General features: G+C 32.4%; 2 protein-coding genes across 4 annotated transcripts in view; both read left to right on the forward strand.

Annotated features, from left to right (window-relative positions):
• The first annotated feature begins 334 nt into the window (after nt 1–334).
• LOC122632763 lies at nt 335–1,585 on the forward strand. 2 transcript variants are annotated; one of them, XM_043819919.1, is made up of 5 exons: nt 335–352; nt 618–880; nt 964–1,100; nt 1,172–1,313; nt 1,379–1,585. In XM_043819919.1, the coding sequence occupies exons 2-5, from the start codon at nt 669–671 to the stop codon at nt 1,512–1,514; spliced, it is 627 nt and encodes a 208-aa protein (XP_043675854.1). In that variant the 5' UTR covers nt 335–352; nt 618–668; the 3' UTR covers nt 1,515–1,585. The 2 variants fall into 2 exon arrangements, with proteins under 2 accessions (XP_043675854.1, XP_043675853.1); XM_043819918.1 differs by lacking the exon at nt 335–352 and adding an exon at nt 454–539.
• Nucleotides 1,586–6,973: 5,388 nt separating this feature from the next.
• LOC122632762 (ras guanine nucleotide exchange factor P-like) overlaps nt 6,974–23,613 on the forward strand; it is an 85,881-nt gene continuing 69,241 nt past the window's right edge. For both annotated transcript variants that reach the window (XM_043819915.1, XM_043819917.1), the window contains exon 1: nt 6,974–8,898. In XM_043819915.1, coding sequence (XP_043675850.1) covers nt 8,533–8,898 — 366 coding nt within the window. In that variant the 5' untranslated portion in view covers nt 6,974–8,532. The remainder of the gene's footprint in view (nt 8,899–23,613) is intronic.

The raw sequence follows: 23,613 nt of genomic DNA on the forward strand, positions 1-23,613 counted from the left end.
AAAATAAATAAACAAGAAAAGGAGAAGAAAATGTAAATAGTGGAATATGTATAGACAATAATTTTTATTTATCATTTGAGTCTCATTGATTTGTCTTTTAACATCCTCAACTCATTATTAGACTTATTGTTAAAATAGGACGATAAGAAATCGCCGATTGATTTTTTACTTTATGCGATGAAAATCATACTTTACTATCTTACTATATCAATTTCATTCAAGCAGTTTATAAAACTAGATGGGGAACCATTATGTTAGACATTTGGTACCCATGCACATTTCTCGAGTAAATTGATTTAAACTACACCTTAAGAAGACGATAGAGGTCGTCATGCGTACTAAGTAAAGAGAGGTTATTTGCTATTTCTTATTAAATATAATTTTTGTTCTAAATTTACACATAAACATATATATATTTATTTATTTCTTAGATATATATTATATATATATATATATATATACACAGGAAATATATATCAATAAATATGTCAGATGAATTAAGAAGAGAAAGATTTCGAGAATTGTTGACAAAAATTTATGCAAGTATTAATGTATCTAATTTAAATATAATATTTTAACCATTTATAACTGTAACATATATGTCATTTATTCATTAGCATGTAGATAGAGAGATACCAGCAGAAACATTGGATGAGATTACAAAATGTATGCTAGGTCCAGAATCAAAAAAGACTACCTACATTGGTGCATTAATTGGTTCTGCAATTGGATCAGTTATTCCTTTTATGATTGAACCATTGAAAAAATCTTTCATAGTTTTTACTTTGGTTGGAGGTATATATGGATCTGTTATTGCAAGATATTTTCATGGTAAAGATTGTTTATCTATAGTTGATAATCATCCACGCAATATTTATAGGTTTGCATATAACGCATTTTCTACTCTTAATTTTTTGAATTGATAATACAATAAATGTAATTAAAGATATATTCTTTTTATAGACAACCAAGGAAGAATAAACCTTTTGAAGTAGAAACACCATTGGAAAGAGAATCTATTACAAAAGGATCTTCGATAGATATTGAAGCTTTTCAACAAATAGATCAACAGGATGATGGATTTTCTTCTGTTAATACTCGTACGCAGAAAAACTTCAGTTTTGTAAACTTATCATTATTTCAATGATCTCCAAAATATTTATATTTTAAGGTGAATATCAACCAGTTATAAGCGCTGATGTACCAGAAAAGAAAGAAAAACAAATATCTGAAGGTATAACTTATGATGAGTTACGGCGAAGAAACAGAGACAGTTTTCAATCAGGAAACGTACAGCATAGATATGCAAAACGGTAAATAACATCATGTAATAATTTTTGACTATATCAAAATATTATACGTAAATTATACTTTGCAGAACTGTTGATTCAAAAGAAAGTCAATCCACACAGAATCAAGACTTTAAATCAGAATTCAACACAGAATCTGATCTTTTCCCTATGCCAAGTAGTACTGGAAATCACAAAACGAAATATGGTGACATATGGGATTGAATGAATAAAAATAGCGTAAACATTATTTGTTGCTTATGTAATACGAATACCATATAAAAGTATTGAAGTAATTTTTAATTTGTTAATTGTAAATAACGATGCAATATTATGTATATGATTAATAATCTGATTTATTATACATACAAGATTGATAATATTGCTAATGTTTTTTGCTTTTAACAAATATAATTAATTGTTTAAAAATCAAATCATCCCCCCAACCACCCCCTCCCCCAATTATATAAAATGTAAAATTACAGAAAGATCCGGTCTTTAAAGATCTTTTGAAAATTATTATATGGCTATACATTTATGCAAGTATAAACGTTATATTTTACCGTAAGAACAGCTTTGCTATGACGTACGATTCAGCGCTATGAGCGTAATTAGATGACTGTTCTCTATTAATTATGCTGTCATCGTATCATCACCTTGACATACCCAGAACTTCAGTTCTCTATCATAAGAGAATTGCCGACGAGTTCGTTCCCTGTACTTAACATATATAAGTTTAGCGACAATCGCCTTACGGTATTCTCTTCTACAACGCAACCCTCGACGATCAGAGCACATTTGCATTTAGTAATATGCATACTGAACCGTCGTTGATTCATATTCCAGTCAGAGTGAAATCATGTCGATGATTTAACGTGATTTAAACATTTCAATGAGTACACCTTGTCTCTGAAATCATTTCGTATCTTTCGTTTTGCTCATATTACACTAGAACAAATTTCAATTTCGAATTAAATAAAAATATCGATTGTATTAAAGATTTGTTACAAAAGTAACATTTAAACATTTGTTTAAAATTTATTTCATTGTTCGTAATGTTCGTAAATAACAGGGGAAGAGAGAGAGAAAGAAAGAGAATAAAATGCACTATGTTTAGCATCTGAAAGACATACAAAATGGCGGACATTTTTCTATTTGTTTTAGTGGTAGAAATAGCACGTGATCGTGATCGTTGATGCATAGGCATGCTGCTGGAACTGATGATGGATAGTTAGAGGGATATAATAAACCGACACTCAGGGACTATACTTTACTATTCGCTCAAGCATACGTAGAGCATGGTTTTGCTTCGTGCCGGCCATTATGTTAATTCGCATTCGATTTTGCATTCTTCTTTAGTTTTTTATGCTTTGCCTATTGGTCGATGCTATTCGAGTAAGCCGACGTTGTTTCAAGAATTTTAAAGAGTTTATATAAATAATCAGATAAAAGAGCTATGTGTATATATATATGCATTGATTGTCGAGATAATTTTTGATATCATTGATATATTCATCGACTGTATTATATAATTAAAAAATTCACTGTTAATGGATATCTTTTCTAATAATCTTCACTCTTATTACGATAGATAGTTGAGTGTCGTAGGTAAACGAGTTTTATAAGCGTTTCAAACTCAAGTCTGTAAAATTGAGTGCGATGATTGGTTAATAAAAATATCATTTATGTAATTTTTCTATTTTTTTATTTTTGATTATACTTTTCTTTTTTTTTGTATAAAAACAAAAATAAAAAAGCTTCATGTTTTAGAGATTCTCTTAACGTTTATACCAGACAAATAACTTTCGTAGATTAAAACGCATAACCTCGAATTTGTATTGGTAATCAATAATAATAAAATTCGATCGAACTGAAGGAAAGTTTTGCACATATGTATTATGTTTTTAGGAGGGCGTTTAACATCGAGTTACTCGCCTTTTTCCCCTGCTATTACATCGCGAGTAGCACGCGACGTTAGAGATGGGAACGTAGCGAGGGAGCGAAAAAGGCAGCCATTGGCTATTGAAAGCGACCAATGAGCGAGTACTCCCATTCATAAGTTGCGAGGCTTCCGTAGCATAGTGGGGGATTCTCCTTATTACCAAGCTTAAAATCTCGCTAGTCGTTTCTACGATATTATGGGAGTCATTTTTGATAGAAACAAGAAAAAGAAAGAAAAAGAGTTAAAGAAGGGGGAAAAAGAGAGACAGATAGAAAAGGGAAAGAGAGAAAGAGAGAGAGAGAGAGAGAAAGAGAGAGAGAGAGAGAGAGAAAGAAAGAAGGTGAGAACATTTGTTCCAAATAAATTATTCGATCATATTTAACCTACGATATTTTTTAATATCTCTTCTCTTTTTCTTTTGCTTTCACCGCCATCTTGAATTCCTACTCCTCAAGAAAGAAAAGATGAAAGAAAATAAAAAAAGAAAAACAAACATTTTCATAAACTTTATTCTTTCGTAATGATACTGTTTCTTTCCCTATACTTCTTCTTGTTTTTTTTAATTAATTATTTTTTTTAATAAGAAATTAATAAACTATGAAAAAGAATGTTAATATTGATTACGAGTAGATCGATGGGATGCTTCAACGCATTCTTCTCCATTTTCTTCCATGAAAATATGCAAATAAGTTTCGTTTATAATACTAGAGCCAGATAAAGAGGTTAATTGTCAAGAATGATAATTCGAAGATAATTAGGGTAAAACGTGTGTTCGCGTGAATGTGTGAGTTTTCGTCGCGTACAAGAGGGGACCCACGTTTCTCTCTCTCTCTCTCTCTCTCTCTCTCTCTCTCTCTCTCTCTCTCTCTTTCTGTCTCTCTTGGCGTGCTGTTACGATTCACGTGTTTACTTTAAATGATCACGTGTAGAAAGGGGAGTCACGCAGGTGCAGGTCATGTGAAATATTTGCACTTTGTCGTAATTTGCGTAACCCGATGCATATATAATAAATCCGCGGTGGTAAAGCGCCACGATAGAAAATCGTTTCACAATCTAAAGAGAAAGGGAATCTCTGGGAACGTGGGAGGGGAGACGCTCGCGGAGATGTTTGCGGCTGCACAACGGCGTACAAGAGAACTAACAACATTTATATACGTACCTACGTATATATAATGCGTGTATCCTTGTATTTAAATATTTTCGTGTGAACGTATACACATACAGATAATATATCACATTCATTTTTGAAGTAAAACAAAATAATACATTTTTATCATTCTTATTTTATTATTTATTGTTTATTATATTTTATTTTATTATTAGTATTTATATATATACAGTTTATTAATATTTCATTAACAACGTAATTTTCATTAATATTAATAACTTTTTCCTATTTTGATGGAAGCTTTTGTAAAACATTTAAATGATATGATTTATCCTTCGGAAGCTAAAGACTCGTTTAATGTGGACCGAACTTTTATTAGATCTAATACATATCTGTGTTAGAGTAATTCAAATAAAATGTTTTAAGTTGTTTTTTGATTGTTAAAACCATCGGAAATATATATTTCAATTTTTTTGAATAATTAAGTAAAATATGGGAATTGATTGCTCGATGGATAAACAATATAGTAATGATAATTACCAAAAGGATGATTTCTTTCTCTCTCTCTCTTTATTCTTTTTTTTATGGAATCGTAATTTTTATTATATATCAGATGTTATTCATTTCTGATTCAATTTTAGAACACCTTATATATTTTCTAATTCGTGTTCCAGATTCGAACGGAACGGATCAATCAAAAACTCTTTTACAACACGTGCTACATTTCGATAGCAAATAAACCGCAGAGCTACGTTTTCTTTTGTCTTTTTTTCTTCTTTTTATTCCAACATAAAACGAAGACTTCAAAGATGACCCATATTCTCTTTGGGCGATCGATTCTCCGTCGTACCGAATAAAACTGGATCTCGGCTTGTCTGATATCTAAGTATAGATATCGTGATAGAAAAATGCTTACGGTTATTTACGATCTAACTTATACAGGATGAGTCAGACATCTAATTCGTTATAAGTATCTATCTCACTTACTCATCGTAATTTTTTTGTCCTCTTTTAATATCTCATATTATACCTGGTATATTATATTAATTTTTGTTTTTGTAGAAATCAAGTGACAGTAAGTGATATCTATTTTTAATTAAACAGACAGATCGTTTGCTCAATCATTTTTATATAAATAAGTTTATTTTATTGTAATTCAGATTTATTTAATATATAAGTAAAGTTACGATTTCGTCGAATTTAAGTCTTTACATACTTTGATACATTAGAACTATGCGGAATGCAGTTCGATCGATTTTCCATTTCGTTGAATCGCGATCGGAATGGAAGAGAAAGTGGGGTGAATAAAGGATTATCGAATAGAATAGGGAAAGAGAAAGAGAAGGAGGAGAAGAAGGGATGATAGATGGTAGGAGATACGAACGGACAGAAGTGTGCCAAAGATCGGTGGTAGGAGCCTCTCAATCGGTCTCATCGATAATCGTGCTTTCGAAGAGACACGGAGCTGCCCTCTTCGTCGTACACGTATTAGAGTGGGGATGAATGATAGTGGGGGATATAGTGAGAGGTTCGAGCGTGCGTACTTACATACGTTCTCAACATATACCTATACATAAAAAAAGAAGAAATCACACTTACAAAAATTCACTTAGATCCTTTGAAAACTAATATGTATATTTTTTAACGTCTTCATCCGTACAAGATTAATACCTAATCTAATTAGAATTTTGCTACAAGAGTACATTAGAACGAATGCTAGATTCACGAATAATGATAATAATAAACGACGAATTAGATGATCAAAAATAACAATTACAGAATATAAAGAAAGTTTTATCGATAATAATGGGATAACTAATAGTAGGTATTATAACATATGCGATAAAGAGAGAGACAGAGATAAAAAGAAATGAAAGAGATGAAAGAGACAGAGATCGACCAGCACTTTTTCCAATACTAGTTTCGAAAGAGACAGACGGAGACATAGAAAGAGTAGGAGAAGAGGAGGGAGGAGAGGCGTGCTTGATGGCCGCCGCCTAGACGCGGCGTTCAGATCGGTCGCGCCCGGGGCGTGAGCCGGTCGAGAAGGAGAGGGTGGGAGGTGAAAGAGAGTAAGAGAGTAAGAGAGAGAAAGAGAGAGAGAGAGAGAGAGAGGGAAAGAGAGAGAAAGAAGAGAGAAAGAGAGAAAGAGAAAGAGAGAGATCGTGGAGAACCCGGTTCACAGTGGAGGGCTGCGTTCGCCGGGCAGTTACTCCGGAACCGTTGCCTTGACGACACGCATATCCACGCATGCGCGTATGCGCGAGAAGTGGGTGCACATTGGGAGTCCTCATCATCGTTGTCGTCGTCGTTGCTTGAGAAAAGGGAGAGCGAGAAAAAAGAAAGAAAGAAAAAAACAAAGAAAGAAAGAAAGACAGATAGACAAACAGATAGATAGATAGACAGACAGACAGAAAGACAGAGCACGCGAATCAACACTACAGCATTACTTTAACGTTTTTTTGATCCTCCAATAAGAATTCCCATTACAAGCATCAGTAGCAGTTTCACTTTCTTTCTCTTTCTTTCTTTTTCTGTTTCTCTTGAATCATTCTTCTTTCCTCTTTTTTTTTTCATTCTCTCTTTATCTCTTTTTCTCTTTTTCGTATTATTTTTCTTCTCTCTCTCTCTTTCTCTCTCTCTTCTCAGCTATGTTCCCGTGGCTAAGATAGCGCACGTTGACATCACTGAGGAACATCAGAAAAGATACTCTTCTTATTTTGCTTTACATCCGGCCTAATAGAGTTGATTTTGTTTTCGGATTATGTACTCGATCAATAAGTAATCTAATTTTCTTTTACACTCTTGTCCATATGGGACAGTTGTCCCTGGAAATAAACATTGTTCTATTTCTAGTTTCCTCTCTTTTTTTTTTTTCATGTTTTGAAAGGTCTCTTCGGCAAGTTAAACGTAAATAAAAGAATGTAACGCCTAAGGAATAAGATTTAAAAGGGTAGAGAAAGAGAGAGTGATAGTTACACGAGAGAAGAGTGTCAACAAGAGAAAGCCCTCAAGGAACCAATACCTCTATCTTTCCGATCATCATTATTACCACTACCATCATCATCATCATCATCATCATCATCATCATCATCATCATCATCATCATCATTATCATCATCATCGTCATCATAGAATATCATCAAAAGTACACCTTTGTTGAACGATGATCGCAACCTTGGAAGAACGTTGCTCGTAGTCGAGATCTCTCTCTCTCTCTCTCTCTCTCTCTCTCTTTCTTTCTCTCTTTCTCTTTCTCTTTCTCTTTCTGTCTCGTGGGTAGCCCAGAGCAGCGCGCGTCGAGGTGGTCCGAGCGAGTCGAAGGAGAGAGGCGTGCCCCAGTGCCGTTCGAACGTCCGATGTCTCCGCACGAGGACGCCGCGAATACGAGGAGAGGAAGAGCCGAGAGTACGCGTGCCGTCGGCGAGCACGAGCAGGCATCTTCTTCGTCATCGTCATCAGTTTTATCGTCTTTCCCTTTGAAGACGTTCTTAAGGAGACGCTACCGGAAGACATCATCATCGACTTGTTGGTCAACCTCAGATGTCTTCTTTTCTTCGTAGCACCACCTGCCGCTCTGTGACTTCGTGTCGTTGCATCGACAGCGGCAGGTCCACCTATCGATTCCCTTATTTTCTCCCACTTCCCATTTTTCTCCGATTTTTTCTTATCCCGCACGAAACAGACTCTCTTTTCCATACGAAAGTTCAAAACGAACGTGTCGCTCGGTGGTACTGGCCCACCGCGATCATGTTCACCGATAAGAAGAGAAGGAAAATCGTTCGGTCTTCTTTACGGGAAAGTCTACTCTCTTCGCGGTATTTTCATCGAATCGTTCGCGAGTGACAAACTGGTAAAAGTAAATCAAATACAAAACAAGATAGGGAGAGATAGAGATAGAGATAGATATAGAGATAGAGATAGAGATAGAGAGATAGAAAGAAAGAACGAGAGAGAGGGAGAGAGAGAGAGAGAGAGAGCGAGAGATCAAAGGTAGAAGAATCAGATCAAACCCAAAGACAACGGTTAATCATATATAATATACCGGTTGAAAGTTTTAACCCAAAGTATTAGAGTTCTCGGACTATAATATATGATCAATGGTGATGATCAAGGAGAAATAAGTTAGTGTGAAAAATAGAAGAAGAAGAAGAAGAGAAAGATCGAAGGTGACTAGGTGTTCCTCAGATTGGATGGTTCCACGGGGATTAACCATTGAGAGGTCGACTTGGGTGCAACCAGAGCCGGAACAGCAACGTTTCTACGACTCTCCGCCACCACGGATGGACGTGAGCGTGTGCTGTTTACCCGCCAGTGCCGGCTCGGGGGCCCAGCACTCTCATCCGGCGAGTTTGCCGTCCGGTGGACAGTCAACGATCCAGGCACCTTATCAGTATGCCGATCAGATAGTACCGGATCGGGGTCAACCCGACGGACTCGCGGTACTCGGCTGTACCGGACAGAATAACTGGCAACAGATCTCAAACTCGTCCACCGTCGCGGCTGGTGTCACTGCGACAACCACAGCGTACATCGATTATTCCTGGCTGCAGATGCAGGTGAGTGGAACAAATCAAATTTTATTTATCTTTTTCTTTTCTTTAGATCCAAGATATAGTCGCTGATATATATATATTTTTTTTTTCCGAATGACATCAGTGTCAGATCATTTTAAGAGATATCCATGTTGAATTTGGTTGATCTCTTTTGTACCTGTACAGATTGTCACAGTTGAAACATGTTCAGTATTATTCTGGTGATAGTTCTTGTTTGGATCTAATTTGAAGTTCTACCTAAAGACGGTGGAAATTCGTAATCCAATCAAAACTAGTCCAGATTCTTAAGTATAGTGGTAATAGTAATAGTTGTCGTTTTATCTAGGTCAAGCCTCGCTTGATCCTGATTTTCGACTTTTGTCACGAGTTTTGGGTATTAGGTAACTCGGAAAACAACGCACTTGATTGAACTATTAATGAATTATCTAAAGTTAATTGATAAATGAAGTATTCGTGATCAGTTTCGATGAATTATCTGTTTATCTATTTGAATACGTAGGGTCAAGGAGCATTCGCGATTATTCGATTCGAAATTTCGAGAAAATGATCGATTTTTATATTACAAAGTATTGACACAAGCATATCATGAAAGTCAAGTGTTCTTTTTTTTTTCTTCTTTGAGTATGCTCGGTAGGTTATCGATTTCCACGAAACGTTAGATCGTAAGATAATAGACTCGAAGTAATAATACCCATTACTATTATCTCAGTTTGAATGACTCTTTTCTCTTTCTTTCTCTCTCTCTTTCTCTTTCTCTTTTTCTCTCTTTCTCCCCTTATAGATGTGCCGGCATAAAGCTACGCTGTTGACAGGGTAAATATCCTTTGATACGCCGTCCGTCTGGCACACGCGCCACGTACCTACGTACCTACGCCTTTCCACCTTACCAACGAGACTCTTCTTAGAAAACACCTTCTCCTCGAACCTTTCTAAATCTTTTTACGAGTTTTCCTTCTTCGATCGAACTCTGATCTGAAAATGATAAAAATTTTTTTTAACTTTTGTAATCGTATTAAATAAAAAGAAGAAAAAAAATTAAGAACTAATCTAATTTCGTTTATATCGTAGACTCAGTATTACAAAAAAGTGAAGAGAAGGAATTTAAGAAAAAATGAGAAAGTTCGATGCGACGTTCGAATGTAATCATTTGTCGTTAACATCTATATCGTTTTAAATAATCCTTAGATAAAGTTGTCAAAGTTGCAATATTCATTTTTCAAATTCCACGGATATCTGTTTCGTTTGAAGAGATGTCGGAAAAATTGCAATCGGTCCGGTTTTTAATGTAAAAAAGAGGGGGAGAGAGAGAGAGAGAGAGAGAAAGAGTAGATTTTTGTCGGACAGTTTTATCAGGCAGAGTTGAAGTTAATCTGTCGTTGCGATAAGAAAAGCACGGACGAGTTTGCAACGCACTTCAGGATGCCTTTAATACGAACATGATAATTATATTTACGAGATGACGAAATTCCCTGTCGTTATACGACTCGGACAAGATACGGATTTACTCTTCGTAATTAGAGAAGAAATCGAAAGGTAAAAATGTAATATCGAAAGTTAACCAATTATAGATCTTGGATTTTAATTTATGTTTCATATGGTATAGTATATTATTATTTTTCATTCTTATAAAAGTTCAATCTTACTGAATAAATTTTAACAAATTAAAATAATTTCAATTAGATTTAATTATAGAAATTTAGTTTGTAACATGTACGTACCTATGTATGTAAAAATATTATCGACGTTACGACGTACGTAATATAAAATAATCGTATTGATTGGAATTTTGATTAATACACCATAATGATCACGATAATTGGTTCTCTTGAAGGAACCTCTCGAAGGATATAATCGATTCGGGACTAATATTCGTATCGTTAAAATTCTCATAGATCTATTGAACGTATAGATCGGTAATAATAATTAGCCGTTAACCCGTAAACGCAATCCGAATGCATTGTGACGCGTGTAAGATAATAAGCGGACGGAAATTCACGATTATTGTGCCCGAGGCAGAAAGGGCATCCGAATGAGCACCGGACGAACCATTTCCACGGTTCACCGCCCTTAGTTTCAGAACTGCGTATGATTACCGGTACCAACGATTATTTTGTTTGCTATACGGATCATGGGGACGAATGTAATTAGCATTAGATGTGAAACGAGTTGTGAGGTTGGGAGGAATAATACGTACGTTGAAAAGTCAAAGGATGATTTCCTCTGAAGTATCGAAGAAAAACAATTTATCATGTAGCTGTTCATTGTGAGAAACCATAATCGTGGATGGATCTTTTATTTTGTCGAATATCGATTTTTAAAAATTCTCCAATGATGACGAAATTTTGCCTTTAAGCGAATTTTCTTTTAACACGCGATATATCATACGTAATAAATTAATTTTTTTTAAATAATTTTTATCAATTTTTCAATTATATTTGTTTTTCTTATTTCTTTGACAAATTAATATAGCGGTGAAATTTTATTTATTAATTAATTAAAGTAATTAATTTTATCAGCACTAGCATTAAGGTAATAGTTCTTTCATTAAAAGTATATAATGGAAAATTATAGGTGTTTTATTATTATAAGTTAGTATGATTAAATAATACTATAATTTTATCAATACTATGTTTATTTCATTAGTGGTTGCATAATGTGCTTGATTAAAATTATTTAATTTCCAATGCGAAAACTGCAAGAAAAAAGTAACAATTCAAAAGAAGTAAAAACTTTGTCCTGTTTTAATACAGTTCATTGGAAAATTTCATTTTTCTCGAATATTATATTTGTTAACTTTTAAATAAGGGACAATCAAATAATAATTTACATTTACATTAGAAATATATAAACAAAATCGTTATTCATTTATAGTTTCATTACTCATTTATAAGAGTAATTAAGATTGTTAATAACAATTACTGATTTGTTGTATAACATACTTTTTTCCTTTATACTTATCTAATTATTTGCTTTATTCGAAATTTGTTATTCGAGGACATTCGACTTATAATAATTAATTCGTAAATTTATTAACAATAATCATTGAAAACGAACATATCTATCTCGATGCACTACTTAATTTCATTCAACCTTTAGTTAAATTTGTTTTTTTTATCGGTCTTTAAACGAGAAAAATTAATATGCAGTGATAAAATTTCATTCACACGATAGTATTAGTATGATTTTTTTTTACATATTTTTCAAGGATAATTATTGAATTATTCAATTTTATGTAATCATATTTGAAAAGATAAGATTCGTGACGAAAAATAGAAATTGTTACATATCTCAGATGTAATATCATTGTTTGCTGAGCAACATATATACAAAACATCGTATTTGTTGAGCGATCGAACGTGAGATTCAAGGTTTTCTACTCTTTTTGTTAATAATAAAGCAAAAAATAAAGCGGCAACAAAAAAAAATGAAAAAACGGAAAAGGAGGATAAAGGAATGAAAAAAAAAAGAAAAAAATAAACATAGCAAATGACGTCTATAAAAATTCAAAGTTTATTGACGCATAAATTACGCTTTATCTTGGAACGAACAAATTGCGATCTCGGTGTGATATTGTATAGGTAAACAAGTGCGTGCATGTGAAACGTGAGAAACTGTAACGATGTGATATCATTACACACACACAGACACATATATATATATATCATTATATATATAATCGAATAAATGGTAATGCACCGGTCTGTTCATCTGAATCATCCGATTGCACTGCATTCTACTCTAGCAACATGATAGTCGTTAAGAAACCGCGTCTTTTCTAACAACAAGAATAATCGACATAGGAAGCACTCAATCTCGATCTTTCAAGAGATCGAAGTCGTCGCCGATTGAGAACACGTCGAATCGAGTTTTAATCGTAAATCGAAATTATAAATCAATAAACACGAAGTAGTAACTACGAATAAGAGAAAGAGAGAGAACGAGAGATTTCTAAAGTGCATCCACGTATTTATCTCGTCCTCGTTTCACAAGCGAGCTATATTTTTTTCATTCTTATTTCCGATACGAAATTATTCGTATACGCCTATTTACATATACCTGCTGAAGTTGTTTTACATTACTTAGATATTACGGTATTTGAATGTTTTTCTTATAAATCGTGTATTCATTCGCGTGAAACATAGTTAAAATTATGTCCGATAGAGTATTGATAAACAAGTATTAGTGGATGTAACATTATTTGTGAGACGATTCCAAACAATTTTCTTGTCATGCGATTAATTACATGCGTAGTATAGTTTTTGTCGAAGATTGATATAAGTACAAGAGAGTTAATATTTTTGCAGATGGATATTATACATATAACTGTGTGTTTGAAGTGGTTGTAAAAGTATTGCTTATGAATACTCTACATAAACAATCGTAACGTTCTACTATTTTTCACAATTTAAAAATATTTTACTCTTTACTATTATTTCATTATTTTATCCGTATTTAATGTTTATTTCTAATTTGATATAGATATATACGTTTGATACTTAAAATTCATACGTAATAGGATATGAATATATATATATATATATATATATATATACATATATATACATATATATGTGAAAAGAAAATATTATATATACACTTAATTAATCGTATAGTTTCTCTTTCAAGTTATAATGAGATTAAAATAGCGTTATTATAGGCGCACGTGTCACGAATGATTAACATTGGTCACGACACGGGTCTCGTTGTAATTGGCTACGTGTTTAACGCATTAATTACTGTACGATGATCAGCACTGCATTTTCATATAGACTTTGTTTAAATCCTCGCGGGTACAATACTTTCAATATTTAACTGTGAAACATTTATTTCTTTGTTATGAATTTCTTTTTTCTTTCTTCTTCATTTTTATACCCTACGATATATGCGTGCGTATATATATGTACATACAACATGGAACGTTACGTGATCACCTCAAAGATCGCGATAGATCAATAGATTTGAAAAATTTGTTGATAGGTATCAATTAAATAATAATTATCGGTGATGATACAAGCCAAGGAAGCACATCCATATCCATATGGAGGAATTAATAGAATAATAAAAGAAAGATATTGAATGCGCTCATAGACTTATGCATATATACATACATACATATATATATATATATATATATATATATATTTGTGTGTGTATGTACATATTATTATATAAAATTTCTTTCCATGTTCTTGTCGATAGAGTCGAGTTCATCGATCATAGATTTTTATACGAATTAAAAAAAAAGTTATGTCGTCTCCATTTTTTTTTATATTGTCCATTAAACATCATCGGATCGTTGGTTAAGATCAATTCAAGATCGGCAAAAAATGCTTGGAACGTTTTCGAAGAGCGCCTGAGGAAGTAAAGATCGATTCAAAGATCTCTCTAGGTGCGCTTACGCGCTTGCTCGCTCGCTCGCGCGCGCGCGCACGCGACTCGTATTACCTGGGATAGATCGAGCCGGCACTCGCAGTGACTCACGTCGAATCGCGGACGAGTGGGTGTGCAGTTACTTACGTTGCATACGTTCAACGTACAGGGCCGCATTGAATAACAACAATAGGGCCCTTGTGTCTAAAAGTAAGGCGAAAATAACAACAATAAAAGAGAGGAACAAAGAGAGAGAGAGAGAGAGAGAGAGAGAGAGAAGTAAAGAAAGTTTCGTTGCTTTCTCTTGATTTTTACGTTTCACTCTTCGTTCGACGTTTAACTAAAGAATTTTACAGACCTAAGGCCGTTAACGACTTAACGAGACACCGAGTTGGTTCTAAAAATAAGGTGAAATGTTTAACGGCCGTTTGAATTTCGCGCCATCATTCGCAACTACGCAACATTCGCAGCTGGAACATGGCCGTCACCGCCCATATCAGATTTTTGAAGTAGATTATTTCGCGAACGAATCGTCATAGGAAAAAATTTTATTCGATATTTTCGATCCAAATTTTAGGAAGAAATTCAACGATACTACATACGTAGATCTTACGAGTATTTTTCGATCATATTCATTGTTAACTTAAACATATTCCATTTTCTTTAACATTTTTATGATTTATCCGGCTATGCGAAGCTGCATACATATTGCACTTGCGACATACTCGTAAAGAACAGTACGTCGTAGCTATCTATTCCTGTGCTTTAACGTATAGGTGGTACCTACGCATAATCGCGAAGGAAATCTAGCGTTTAGCGATATTCACGCGAGTAACGCCTCATAGAATCGACGCCGACGCGTAGGCAAAATCGTCTTTGATCGTCCCGTATCTCTTTCTTTCTATCTATCCTTCTTCTTTCCTCACTCTCTTTCTCTCTCTTTTTTCCTCTCTCTCTCTTTCTAACCTCTCCACAGATGGTAAGTTGCAACGATTTGATTTTACAATCTTCTTCTATCGAAAGGCAGTGGCTCGTTATATCTTAGTGCTTATATCTCTTGATGAAGAGAAATAACCGATGGAAATTGAGATGTCGGTAATATCCTTAAGAAAGAGAGAGAGGGAGAGAGACAGGAGAAGAATTTATAAAACAAATATTTTTTTTCACAATATGGCGTTGTTATTGTCAACAAAATAGAAAGAAAATGGCCAAAAAAAGTCGAATAATTTTCTGATCAAAAACGGTTTTTAATATATACAATAAGTCATATACTGTTTTTTTCAGTCTCTTTTTTATCTTTTTCTTTTTTTTTGAAAATAATTTTTTTTTTTACTAAATACGTAATTCTGAGAAGGAAGGACAACGGCACTTGATCCTTTTCAATATTTATCCAATGTTTAGTAGTTTGTTATTCAATATGCATCCTCTTGATTTGCATAGATACTGATAACGACCTACGTCATATACGCAACGATCGAATCCAACATTAAAATGCATAAACACTTTTCTGTATAAATACATACACACACACATGCATATAATTATAACATGCTATTTTTTATTTCTGTTGTGCTTTTCTTCTATTTTTATTTACTAATGTATGTGTGTATTCGCAAACTGTATCTACATATAATTAATATAATTATTTTTGTAATATATAATAATATACACAAAAACGCTTGAAATCAGAAAAACTATAATAAATATATTCTTTAACGTTGCTTAAGATTTCTTTTTTATTTGATAAATAAATTAAAATTGTGAACATTTTTTTACAAAACGTAAATCAATTTCTAGTTATAAGAGGAATTTAATCGTACTATCGTACTTTTATGTAAATCGATGAATTATAAAAAAAAAGAAAAAAAGAGAGAAAAAAGGAACATATGCAAGCAATGACAAAGAGGAATAAAAAGAGACTTGAAAAAAATCTTAAAAAAAATCAAGAATCATTGTGGATAATAAAAGAAGAAAAGAAAAAGAAAAGAAAATAAAAGAAAAGAGAGAATGTTTATATAACGATACGTGCGAACGAGTTAGAGCAGCGTTGGCACATCGACACAACCTCAGAGCCCCTACTTAGGCCAACCCGCTACTCTTTAGTACGAGTAGGTACACCAAACCAATGTTACGGACAATTTACTCGCGAAATTAGTTACAAAACGTTCGACCTATCTACCCATCAGCCACTTCCTCTTCCTCCACGATAAATAGATGGACGCTGAGCCATTAAATGCTGAGAGTGGAGGAAGAGTTATTGTTCACGGATTGCCATAATAGATACGAAATGTGTAAGCATTCTATGCTCATATACACATCTATATATACACATTATATATATATGTGCATGAACGTGTGTACATGCGTGCGTGCGTATTTGTGTATGTGTGCGTATGTAAATGTATTTTACACACACATATATATATGTGTGTGTATATACATATATACATACATACATATATATATTCTATATATGTATTTTATATGTTTATATACATATATATATATATGTATATATATAGACATATATATATTAGGACACAAAGAGATATTTACGTACATGTTCATAGAATTAGAATACAAATGGATGTATCAATAGTCTGGTAATTCGACAATAGCGATTCTTTACCTATGAAAAAGTAGGATCTAAATATTCATCTCTTTTTGAATGTAGTCATATATTTAGGTTTTTAACTGTTGAAATTAATTTTACGAGAGAATCGTTCGATAGTAGGAAAAGTAATAATAAAGACGATGTCGTTTTAGCACGATGTTTCTCTATCTCTATTTCTTTCACTCTTTCGACAATTCGTGTTCTCTGATCAAGAAAGTAGCCGACAAAAATTCCACTCAAACGACTCGACTCGAGGTCGTTGTAGTAATTATTTTCGAGATTTTATTGGCAAGGAGGTCAGCATCACACACGTATAATATATGTATATATATGTACGAATTTCTACGTATTCGAGTAAATCAGTTAGAAAGATCATTAAAAATTGGATAGAACAGCTTTGATAACTACATTATGTTACTAACACATCACGTTATACTTTTTTATCGAAATTTGATCGAATGATTAGATACCTAAATGTAATTTTAGAACTTCTTTCTTACTCTCTCTCTCTCTCTCTCTCTCTCTCTCTATATATATATATATATATATATATATATGTATATGTATATGTATATGTATATGTATATATATATGTATATGTATATATATATGTGTGTATGTATATATGTACGTATGTACGTATATGTATATACATATATATTTATTATTTCTAAAATAATCTAATATATAAATTATATACTGTGCTAGTATATACTTCATATACTTTACGTTATATACTTTATATATGTCTATACTATCTACTATAATATCTACTATATATATATTCTATTATATATTAACCAAAAAAAATGTTGATCTAATTTAACTTTTATATACTTAATATATATAGTACATAAAATTGTGTATTATAATATATATTAAATATACAAGTAAATTAGAATAAATTACTAAATATTAATTATTGTTTAAAGGAAAAATATAATAATTTAAACAAGTACAATAACAAAATTTATAATATATTATACTATACTATATTATACTATATTATACTATACTATAATACTATATGCTATACTATAACTATAAATTATAGTATATACTTTCACTGACAAAGGCTAAGAAATAAAGTAACCGTTCGCCTATTTTGATATATTATTTATCTTTCGAAATACACAGGTTCAAATTAAAAATAGCATAATGAGATAATATTTCATACATTATGTTATCTCATTATACTATTTTTAGTTTCAACTTATGTATTTCGAAAGATAAAGAATATTGTATAAAAATGGACGAACGATTACGTTGTTTCTTAACTTTTGCCAGTAAGAGTATATATTGTAACCATAGTATTGTAACCATTTATATAGTACTCGTATAAACATTAATCGATATCAATATTGACTATATTATAGTAGATTCGTCTATATAAAAAATATTTCATTCTATACATTTTAATCCGTCTAATGTTTGATATTAATTTTTAAATCTGATTCTGATTTTCTTTTTTTCTCTTTTTTCCTTTTCTATTTATAATCGTTCAATTTTCGGACACGCAGCTTGTCAGACTTTCTCATGGCCATTATTAACCATTATTTGGTGGTTAACAAGAGTCACGGCTCGGGATCGCCAGGAAACAGATATGATGCGCGTCACGGAGCGTGAAAAGCTTGTACGCACCCACCGATTTATGAACTGCTCAACGTATGGAGGACACACACGTGTTATATGATTGTATACGCGCGCGCGTGTGTGTGTGTTTGTGTATGTTTACGCGCGCGTACGTTAAAATTTTTTTTTCGTTTCCTTCATGCAAGACTCACGTTTATTCTCTCTTTTCTTCTCTTTTCTCTCTCCCTCTTTCTTCTCCTTCTCTCTTTCTCTTTCTCTTTCTCTCTCTTTAATCGCGATTAGAGTTAAGAGACTAGACTTGAAAATAATCACCGGTCGTTTAACGATAGGATAATCTTAATGGTTCGGGTTCGATCGAGAACGTTTCGATAATGTACTTACTTATGGTGACTCGCAAAAGTAATTACGTTATAAATTTGTTCGGAATTAAGTAACTCTTTTTATTTTATTTTATTTCATTTTATTTTATTTCATTTTATTTTATTTATTCCCTTTTTTTTGTTCAAATAAACGAAACATTTCTACAATTTACGAATCGATTGAAAGAAACCATGAAACGTCACATGGAACGAAAAGAATGTATTATCAAAATCTACGTATATATATATATATATATATATATATATAAAGAGATAAATAAAATTAATTATAACATTTAATAATTTTTGAACGGACGAAGTACTTTCGGTACTGGGGGATATTCCGACCTATTCGTGTTATAATGAACGTCTCATGGGATTAAAAAAAAATACATATATATAAATTATCAAGATCCAGATATAAAAGAAATGTATGAATTAAATTATATATAATATCTAATACGATATTTAAAGAAAAATAAAGTCCTAAACATTATCCCATCTAATTACTATCTAATCATAATTTCACATCTATTCGAGAACAGATGATTAGTTTTAACGATCGAACGATCGTCATTTTTGTAAGATACTAAATCGCATAAACGTTCGATCCCAAGTATCGTATTTCACTCGCGTTTAACTATAATTTCTAAGTCACGAGAGAGTTCAAGAACTTCTGAGATCTCTCTTTCTCTCTCTCTCTTTTTTTCTCTCTTTCTATTTCTCTATCTTTTTCTCCTTCTCTACACTTTCCCACGAAATTCCATGTAACTGATAACGGCTTAACGGATTCCCATCGTTCGTCGATACCGCTCGATTCTATATTTATCGACGTCGAAGAAGGAATGCGTTGAGTTAGTAAGAGACATCATCGTCGATGTGAATTATCTACGCGTGTCGCATAACTCGAATGAGACGTTTTTACACCTTTCTTTCTCTCTCCCTCTCTCTCTCTCTCTCTCTCTCTCTTTCTCTATCTATTTCTCTATCTATCTATCTATCTATATATCTTTTTCTCTTTAACATCTTATCTGTTTATCTCTTTTTAACATTTATGAACCCGCTCTTTTTCATGTACGAATCGTGACAGATCGTATATCATTTCCATAACGATTTGTATCTGAAATCCTAAACGAGAATCTCTTCTTGAATTTAAACTTCATAAACTAGCCTGACAAAAAATCATTATTCGCCATCGTTATATCCATTTATGAGGAATTATAAAATAAATTCGTTTCTAACGTAACCTAGAAATTTGTTTAAATCGTTGTATATTCATTTACAGTGAATTATAAAACAACTTAGCTTCTAACGCAATCTACAAATGTATTTAAATCGTTGTACATCCATTTACGGCGAAGTATAGAATAATTTCGTTTCTAACGTAATCTATAAATTTTTTTAAATCCTTGTACATCCATACACGAATTATAAAACAATTTCGTTTCTAACGTAATCTATAAACTTTTATAAATCATTGCACATTCATACACGAATTATAAAACAACTTCGTTTCTAATGCAATTTATAATTTTTTTTAAATCCTTGTACATCCATTTACGGCGAATTATAAAACAACTTCGTTTCTAACGTAATCTATAAATTTATTTAAATCCTTGTACATCCATTTACGGCGAATTATAAAACAACTTCGTTTCTAATGCAATCTATAAATTTGTTTAAATCGCTGTACATCCATTTATAACGAATTATAAAATAATTTAGTTTCTAACGTAATCCACAAATTCGTACATCGTCGACGATAAATATATAATAATTTAATAGTTGTAACGTAATAAGGTGTATCGACAAATTTTCTCCATTTTTTTTCAACACAAAATAATTAATAAATTTGCAGTATCGTTTATCAATATTTAATTAACGATGTAATTTCCATTAATATTATTGGACAAAAATTTCTTTCCCCGTTTTTATAATACAACCTTTTAAATTCTTTTCTGATGAAATGAATTGTTCTTAGATTCAATAAATTGAATACTTGATTTAGTGTAAGAAAAAAAAAAAAAGAAAAGAAAAGAAAAATAAAACGAACGTAATCGAACGAGATTTCTATGATTAATATCGTATACGATCATTTTTTTTCTTTTTTTTCTTTTTTCTTTTTCCCCTTCATAGATCATAATTTTCTTTGAATTTTATCTAATTCCTAAAGAAATCAAGGGACGATTATATATCTCTTCCGCGGAAATACTATCAACTTCTTCTATCTCGAGCGTATCAAAAGGGAATAGATAGACGGAAGGTCAAAAGTCGATAATGGCGGATGCACCACTCGAGATAGACGCGTATCCGTCGGCCAGCAACTTCTTCTTCCTTGATCTTCGCAAAAGAGTCGACGAGTTGGCAGGATAAGAGGCGGTGGTGGCCTCGCTGCTGCAGTTACTGGCCACTACAGGGCACGTGGAAAAGGAATATAAACTCTGTCGAGACCGTTATTCGTTCGACATACGCTCGCCATTCAGTCTTTAGAAATTGCGTGAAACGATAGTTGCCTCTTTCTCTTTCTTTCTCTCTCTCTCTCTCTCTCTCTCTCTCTCTCTCTCTCTCTTTCTCGCTACGTATGGTTCTTGAAATAAACCTAGTCGATAATTAACTTCTTAACAGGTAGAATCTCTTTCATGTCAAACACACACCTTCTTTATTTATTTATTTATTTTTGTTTTATTTATTCTTTTCTTTTTTTTTCTATCCTATTGCTACTATCTCATCAGGTGAATGATTTATTACGTTGGTAGAAATTTTTTTCACATCTTATTATTAACGTTAATGATAAATAAAAAATATGTATATGTGTGTGTGATAAATATACTTCCAGGTAAAAAGATAGATCATTGGTTTAGAAATATGGTGTTTTATTTTTTCTTTTTTCTTTTCTTTTTTTTTTGTTTTTCTAATGACTGATCATTCAGTCAATGGCAATGAATTATATAAATTATTAATTTTATTTCTTGCGATAACTTGGGTTATTTTTTTCTGTTGTTTGTCAACTGATAGATATTTTTTAATGTAAATTGCATATGCAAGATCGCTTTAAGAATTTTCAATGATATTTAAATCGAGGAAATATTCAAATGATTCAAGATATCCCTTTGGTGGAAGATTAATCATTATTTTTCTTTCGATCACAATCTTTAATATTTTTCAATAATTTTTCCATAACTTTTCTACTTCAACAAAAACTTCCTTGCAATTAAATACAACAAATTTTCTTTCGGTATTACAAACATATTTCAATTGTTTACGAACTTTTTCAGTATACACAGAATCAACATTATTTAAAAAAATAACAAATTTTCTCTTTATCCTTGTGATATCATTTTATTTGGAAATACATAATCGTCATATATTTTTTTACCAATAATAGAAGCTAGATAAAGAAATGAAGTACTTAACTTCAAAAGACATATCAAGATCAATTTCGTGACTCATCGTGCTCTTCTCTGTAGATAATGAAAAGATGGCTACCATCGATGACGATAGACATAGACATAGTTTCGAAAAAATGGACGTTATAAAAAAAAAAAAGAAAAAAGTACTCGGAATGCTTTCCGACTAATGAGACCGCCGGCAGGAAATTACTCGGGCAACTTTATTGTACACTGACCTCCATCTACGTGAGCTCGATGTGGGTGTAATTCGCGACAGGCTCGATGTATGTACGCTAAAGAGGCGCCCGCTATCAACTAGCCGTGCTTCAGGACAATAGATTGCCTGTAAATTACCTCTGAGGATAGGATAAAAAAGTAAAAAATAATAACAATAATAATGAGAGAGAGAGAGAGAGAGAGAGAGAGAGAGAGAGAGAGAGAGAGAAATTGAAATTTAGCATTTTTCCTTTTCTACCGATTTATAACTTTATTCGTAAGATTAATATAATTTATTTATATAGCTCACTTAATTTAATCGTAAATAAATTAATTCAAGAAACAAGAACAAAAAAAAGGAGCATCGAACGAGGAATAATATATGAAATAAATAGACCTACTACAGTGTTTAAAAGGTGAACATATTACTTTTTGTTTTCAACGTAATTTATGTTTTCTTTAAAAGGTAGAGAAAGAATACTCGTTTAGGCGTCTCCCGATTCTGATAGGCGTAATTTTAAGGGAGAAACCATCGTCGATCGATTCGGGAAGCTCGAAGATTCCAATTTGAGCCCGTTTTCCCGACGATAATTAGGTCTAATTCTCTCATTATTATAATAACGCGATATTACGTTCCATTCCTTAGTGCTTTCTCCTGGTATTGCGATGCTTTGTCGGTGGATTTAATGCCAACCATATGTACCTACATACGTACATACTGTGTAATTCATAATCAAGAAGATCAAAGGTCCGGGAGAGATAGGACAACGAATAAAATCATTGATCATCTGATCAAAATGATATTTATATTGCATTTTCAATCATTTCAATGATATTGAAAAGAGGGTATAACTGATCGTATCATAATTAATGATGAAATATGTGTAAAAATTAAATTGATTCTACAGTAAAAAAGAAGGCAAAAGAAATGTTATAAAACATAAAGAAAGAAAGAGAGCGAAAAGAGAAAGGAAGGAAGAAAGAAAGAAAGGAAAGGAAAAAAGAAAGGAAAAAAGAAAGAGGAAAAGAAAGAAAAAGAAAAGAAAGAAAGAAAGAAAGAAAGAAAGAAAGAAAAAATGATTATTTGCCAGGCTCTTGCAAATCAAGCACGCGTGAGTATATACGAGAAGGGTGTTGTTGTGCCGAGTATACCGAAGACCTTATACGAGGTACCTCG

The sequence above is a fragment of the Vespula pensylvanica genome, chromosome 11, assembly GCF_014466175.1.
Source record: "Vespula pensylvanica isolate Volc-1 chromosome 11, ASM1446617v1, whole genome shotgun sequence".
NCBI classification, from domain to species: domain Eukaryota; kingdom Metazoa; phylum Arthropoda; class Insecta; order Hymenoptera; family Vespidae; genus Vespula; species Vespula pensylvanica.